Genomic DNA, 7,100 nt, shown 5'->3' with positions numbered 1-7,100 from the left:
ATTTTATACATATTTATTTAATATTATACAAATGTAAAAAATATATTGCTAAAATTTAAAGTTCACAGATATGTACATTTGTTCTACCATACTCCATTTTTAAACGAAAAGTGTTATTGAGGAAAAGTGTACTTTAACAATTTTACTTTAATGCAAAATTTTCGCTCGTGTATTCATTATATTATATTGAAACATTATTATCCAATGAAATAGGTTTAAATTACTTAGTAAAAATATGTAAAAAATAATTCCTTAGAAGTTATTTAGTATATATGAATATATAATATAGTCATTAGCTCTACTACTAAATGTTGTTAATAAATTTTCAATATATCTGATCATGCATACAAGTAGGAAACTGGAATATACAATTAGCAGAATAATTTATTGTTTATTATTAGAGTAAGTTTGATGCCCATATCTTTTGGTTATTGAACATTAGTATATTACTGTATATTTCATGTATATAATATATGCCGTATATTACGTACTCTTTTTTCTGGGTGCATTAAGTAATATATATATATATCTAGTTGATATATTTTAAAACTTCCAAATATAATTGACATAACAAATATATTATTAGTTATAATATGAGTATTCCTTACAAGTATCAGCATTAATAAAATTTGTTTGTATTAAAAATAGGAAAATTGATATAACTATTAAAAACATATATATATTAGTAGAAAGTATTAAACAAAACATAATCGAGTTAACAAATTAAGAAAAAAATTCCACAAAAAAAAACTTATTTTTTAATAACAAATATTATTTTTTAACTATAATATACTATTAGATAAAATCTAAATTAATAATATTAACATAAAAAAAATTATAAACTCGCAATTTACATGTACATTGTATAAAACTATATATATAAATTATATGCTTAATTTTTATATTGTCATATAATGGTTCCACATAGAAGTTCATCTGATCATAAGTAATAATATCAAATGTTACATTATTTTTCTATTAGTTTACCCTAATATTTTTTATTATGCAATCCGTCCAAATCTTTTATATTATTATTTTTAATTTTTATATTTCTTTAAAACTTTGCTATAAAATAATGGATTGTCTTCGTCCAAATAACATATTTCTATTTAATATAATTTTACATTTCTTTAAGCATCATAACTTTATTGATGTTTAAATCATATTAAATATCAAACAATTCATACGATTTATAAAGTTGAATAATTTTTAATATTTGTATTACTAATTTATTGCTTTTTATCTGTTCTCATGATATGTACTTCATGAAATTATTTTTAATTTATATAATAACATGTACAATTTTTCTGTACTTAATTGTTTTATTTTTTTTTTCTTTATCATTATTACTAATAAGGATGATTACCAAATAAATTTCACTATAACTTCCTATTAAAATAATTATTATAAAAGATTACATTTTATACACCTAATTAGTAATAATAATCTCCTTCAGGTTGATAATTTAAATAATATCGATCCGATTGAGAATCTAAAGATTCATTTTCTGATTCATACCTCGCTAACTCCTTTTCATACTCTTCGTAGTAATTATGTTCAAATATCTTTTTTTTCCGTTTCCTTTTGGGAAATCTCGATTTTAATCTTGAAGACTAATACAAAAATGGGAAGTAAAGCGTATGAAAATATATGTTCATTGTAATTATAGATGCAAAAGAAAATTAAAATATATATCTAAACGTAACATTCATACTTCAAAAAATCAATTGTGCAATTACCATGTTGTAATAGATAAGGAAGAAAATCGTTCCAATTATTGCTACCCCCATGATGATATTACGATAAAATTTTGAATCCACATTATCAGGTACACTTTCCAAAGTACTAGGGGAATCAGCAGGAAGAGCAGGTTTTTTACCATTTCCAGTGTCTGAAGTATAAGGTGGAACTGCATTAATACCTTGCCCAGGGCCCTCTTTGGGCGAAGGACTAAGAGCTCCTTTATGATTTGAAGTAACTGCCTGTCCAAGTAATCCTCCTCTAGATAATACATTATCACGTACTGGTGCTTCTGCACCCGGACGTGTTGAACTTGCTGCAGTTACTGGACTTGTTGAACTTGATAAACCTTTTGATACATTCCCAGCTGCTGCAACCCCTGTTGCTCCCTTTACACCTTTATTCTCTGGTAAACCACCAGGTGATGAATTTTTAGCATTTCCAGGCATTTTAGCTTCTGAAGTTGCAGCCCTCGCTGGCGCTTGAATTGATGTGCCACTTCTATTTGAAGATGTTCCAGATGATGAACTACCCCAAAATATATCAAAAAATGAACCACTACCACCGCCATTTTCTTTAGCTTTACATTTTTCTGCTGTAGATAAAAAATCCTTTGGGTTATAAGCACTTGTGCAGCTAAAATAATCAGGGTCAGAAGAAAAAAGCCAAGAAATAGAACAATGTTCCTTATGATATTTTTCATATAATGATTTAATATAAGTCAAATATGTAAAATAATGATTGCAATCTTTCGTTTGTGGGTTCTGTTTAAAACTTTTAATATTATCATGCTTTTTAAAATAAATATGTGAAATTTTCCTTTTTAATAATTCATCTAAATTAACATTTTTGTCATATTTTAAAGTACATTTATATGTTTTAGGTGGTACATTAACCTTGTTCGCCACACCCATAATATCTTTAAAAATAGGTATATCATCCATTTTTTTGGAGTGATCTTTATGTATTCGCCCTATTTCATCATAGAACCAATATGGTAAATAACTACAATAATTATTGCGTTTCCTAGTATCGCTTACCATTGGTATTTTTTCTAAATAACTTACAACCTTGCTACAAAGTTCTCTAACGTCTTTATCATTCCCATTAGGATTATTCAAATTATTACAACGATTATCAATATTGATCTTTTCGTCCTTTTTAAAAAATTCCTCATAGAGCGTATTAAGTTTTAAATACTCGGAAGACTTTTCCTAAAAATGTTTACAAAGGAGTTAATATGTAAATAAAAAATATATAGTTATAGTAACACAAGTTTTCCTTTTGTACAAAAGAAACAAATTATACAAATAGATAAATGTTAATAACGCTTTAGGATGTATATATACAAAAGCCAAATTTGGTTGAGGTGTCTTCTGCGCCATTGTTCTATGACATGTTTAAATTTAAAGAAATTATAAATATTTTTCMAGTACAAATATTTTTGCATATAAAATTAATTTATATAATAATCTAACTTATTTATGTAAATCTTTTATATAATCCTTAGGAACTAAATATTAAAATTTAAGGMCTATTAATTTGATAACTTATTTTGATAAATYGTTATTTGTACTCRTTCTATAAAACGAGACCGATTTTTAGTTATCTCCAAAACTAAGSGGAAACGTAACAATTTWAATCYCATAAAGAAATAAAAATAGAACATAGATATATTATTTTTTTTTAAATAATTAATTATTATATGCAATTATATAATTATTATGCAAATGCTAAATAAAAGAATTATTTACAATTTTAGAATAAAAATATTAATTTAATAATTAGTTCTGTTTTAAAATATTCTYTATAGATAATTACAATAATTGTAAATGAAAAGATTGTCTATTTATGGACAATAGCATCGTCATCTTATTGAAAATTATTTCGGTACTTAGTTTTGCGGCATTCCGCTGCCTTTAATAATTATGACATAGTCAGCCATTTTTTCATCCTCAAATGAAATTATATTAAAAAATGAAATAAGGAAAATTTAGAAAATAACAAAAGATAGCTCATATATAACTAACAAATATTATTGTGTATTGTTAAAAAAATATATTATTAGAAAATTTTTGTAGTTATACCTACATTCTTTGAGTATCTTCAGAAATTATATAACCAAAATGTGTGATTACCATCATAATTTTTATTATTAATATTCTATTATAGACAAAAATTTAAAATTTTTTTTTTCTTTTTTGAATTCTCTTTTTGCTTAAATATTATTCATTTTTTCTGAATTAGTGATATGAAAAAAAGAATAATTATTATTACACATTTCCGATCATTACTTATTCATGATAATAGGATAAATTTAATTCTTTCTACCCCCCAACACAGGTTTAATAATTTTACTAAAGAATAAATATTAATATAAATATTTACCCAATTAATTCACATATATATAATTATTTGTTTAACTCTGCCTAGACTTTTATAAATATAATGCATAATTTCAATAAAATAAAATTTTTGTATGATAATATATGTATTAACATAGATGTAATATTCTAAATAAAATAATTTCCAAGCATCATGGGGGGTTTCCTTTCATTAATTATTAAATAGACATTTGAAAGGTATATCATTCCCATGGTTGTTCAACCAATTTAGTGAAAACCGTAACTTATTTATTGTCATTCCTTGATGTATCKTTTTATGTGRTGATAAACATRCCACCATGTTAATTAGACTGACACAGTYCAATAAGCATTGAAATAATCMAATYATARGCAATAGTAGAACTAATYRTGCCATTATTKACTATTTTTACAAAAGCTTTATTACTAGTGAAAGAGAGAATTATAAAACTCTATATATRCTGCTATTAATAATATGCATTTATGTATATTATAGAAAGGGACACACATATGTGACATTTAATCTACGCATGTTTTTAACACTTGTTCGTAATTCTCTATTTGATATTATGGCGCATTTTCAAAATTATAGTGGAAAATGACTTTTTTAAATATTTACATTTTTTTATAACTTTTTACATGGTCCCATTTTTACTCATTTAAAGGGGTTTTGTTATGATATTCCAAGTTTTTTTTTCGTTATTTTAAATTTTACAACGTTCTTTACATAAATATAAAATTTTAACAAAATATATTTATTTCCCCTTAAACGCGAGAATGAAACTATTTTGCTTTTTAACTTTTTATGTAAAATTATTTCAAAATTTGCTTTTACATTTGCGTGAAACCTGTTGGTATGCAAAATCTTCTTGTACAACTAATTTCTTCATAAAATAGACAGACGTAGTTAGGTATACAGAGCAAAACATTTTTTAGAAAACAAAATAATTGAACGAATAAGTGTCTAATTTGTACAWTATTAGTTTTGTTTAATTTAAGCGCGAAAAAAAAATTTTACTTAAAAAAAAACATGATTTATTGACATTTTTGACAAATATATGCTACTTTGACTAATTTGTTATAAAAATTGTTTGTCTCTAAAATGCKCTCARMATGCATTTKTTTCRATCAAATTATTTTTCTGTATACATTTATAATAAATGTYGAAATGGACATTTATTAAACTAAACAAAAAAAATCCAAAAAGGTTTAATGAAGTTCTATAATAAAATTTTAAAATTGATAAATTCATAAATCGCTTCGTGGGGAAAACTTTGCCATGCAATAAAATTTATTTAATTATAAATGTTTTTTCTTGTAGTCTGAACGCATTTGTTTCTGCCACATACTGGATAATATTTAATTTTTATTACTATTACTGTTACAATTATTTTTATTATTTTTTTTTTAATGCCTATCTTTTCGTTCTGTCCATTTGCGTTAAGCGCGAAATCGCCAATTAGCCCATCTAATAATGAAAGCACCGCAGATTAATAATCTAAATCAATAATTGGTAGATTAAAAATAAAGTGCGTTTTTGTTATGGGAGCCGTCATTCTTATTAGACGGCGATTAAACGGGGAAAAGAACAAATCTATATTAAGCACAAATTAATTTCATGAAATTATAAATCTTTTGTTTTCTTGTTTGGAACATTTATTGCAGTTACGCAGCATTATTATTAACGATCATTTTGCTACAATTAATTGTTGCCAAATACAATATTGCTACATATTGCAACCTTCTTTTTTTAAATATCCAAATGAATCGTTCTTAATTTAAAATGTCAATTCCGTGTATTATGAAAATAAAGCTTACTATTTTCGTATAACAAATAATATTAACCAATGTTGTAAAATGCCATTTTTATGCTAAAAAAAAAAAAAAAAGCGGGAAAATACATAATTACAAAATTAATTTATAAGATATTATTTATTCTTTATATAGAATAAATATATAAAAAATAATTGATTAGATTATATTTATTTTTTGTAACAACAAATGCATTTAACGTTATTTATTGTATAGTATTCTCTCATCATATAATTTTATTTTCTTTAAATATTTATTTTTTTAACATAAAAATTTTATAATTTACAAGACATTGCTTTCCCTTGTAAATTTTCTAAGGATAAGCTGATCAACCGAAATGTATATCATTATATATATTTTAAATTAACACAATTATAGGCGCAAAATATAACATATAGAAAATTMCGTTAATACGTATTAACAAAGACTTAATATTAGACAATATTTTAAAGGCATAAACAGATAAACCATCAACTGTTTCGTAATATATGTATACGATTGAATTAAAAAGACATTTGCGTTTCATTCTGATATTTCAGTAAATAATATATGATATTATATTATATATGAACCGATTTATATATATTATTTAAATTGTCTTACATCAAAACACAATGTCAAGGAATCCTCCAAAGGTAAACTTCTTTTTTCATGGATAATATATATAATGACTATTTATTTAAATGATTTATACGCATTAGACAAAGATCAAAATTATATCATAATGCTACGTTTTTATCTTTACATATATTTTAATCGATCTTTTTCAACTTCAGTATTTCACATACCATGACTACATTACAGTAAAAAAATCATTTGTGTATGATCCAGATGGTGAGTTTAATATTAGTTTTGTAAACGATATAATAAAACGCATACATAATACGCTAGAAAAGGAGTTACTGTTACATAAGACCTTTTATGAGTTAAAGAAGTTTATCAGTCGTAACCATAGTTTCTTGGAATATGGTAAAGAAAAATGTTGTAATTATATTAACTACTGGTTAAATAAAACAGTAAGAGATTCAGAGTATGGTGTAAATAAAGAAAAGTTTAAATTTTTTGATGAATTTATGCAACGTGACCCTAAAGCTTCAGATGGTCCGTTTAATTGCATATCGAAATTAAGCTATATGGACACTGATTCATTTCAAAAAATGAAAAAATTATATGATTTGTACGATT

General features: G+C 24.1%; 1 protein-coding gene across 1 annotated transcript, besides 1 other annotated feature; it reads right to left on the bottom strand.

The window, feature by feature from the left end:
* Nucleotides 1-1,433: 1,433 nt before the first annotated feature.
* PVX_023185 (variable surface protein Vir12-related) lies at nucleotides 1,434-3,125 on the bottom strand (the record flags this gene model as incomplete). Its single annotated transcript, XM_001612488.1, has 3 exons — nucleotides 1,434-1,613; nucleotides 1,740-2,954; nucleotides 3,090-3,125. The coding sequence occupies 3 exons, from the start codon at nucleotides 3,123-3,125 to the stop codon at nucleotides 1,434-1,436; spliced, it is 1,431 nt and encodes a 476-aa protein (XP_001612538.1).
* Nucleotides 3,126-5,465: 2,340 nt separating this feature from the next.
* Nucleotides 5,466-5,510: a microsatellite.
* Between the last annotated feature and the right edge of the window lie 1,590 nt (nucleotides 5,511-7,100).

Source organism: Plasmodium vivax, genomic scaffold (genome assembly GCF_000002415.2).
Source record: "Plasmodium vivax scf_6754 genomic scaffold, whole genome shotgun sequence".
Lineage (NCBI taxonomy): Eukaryota > Apicomplexa > Aconoidasida > Haemosporida > Plasmodiidae > Plasmodium > Plasmodium vivax.
This window is presented reverse-complemented; position numbering and strand designations above follow the sequence as displayed.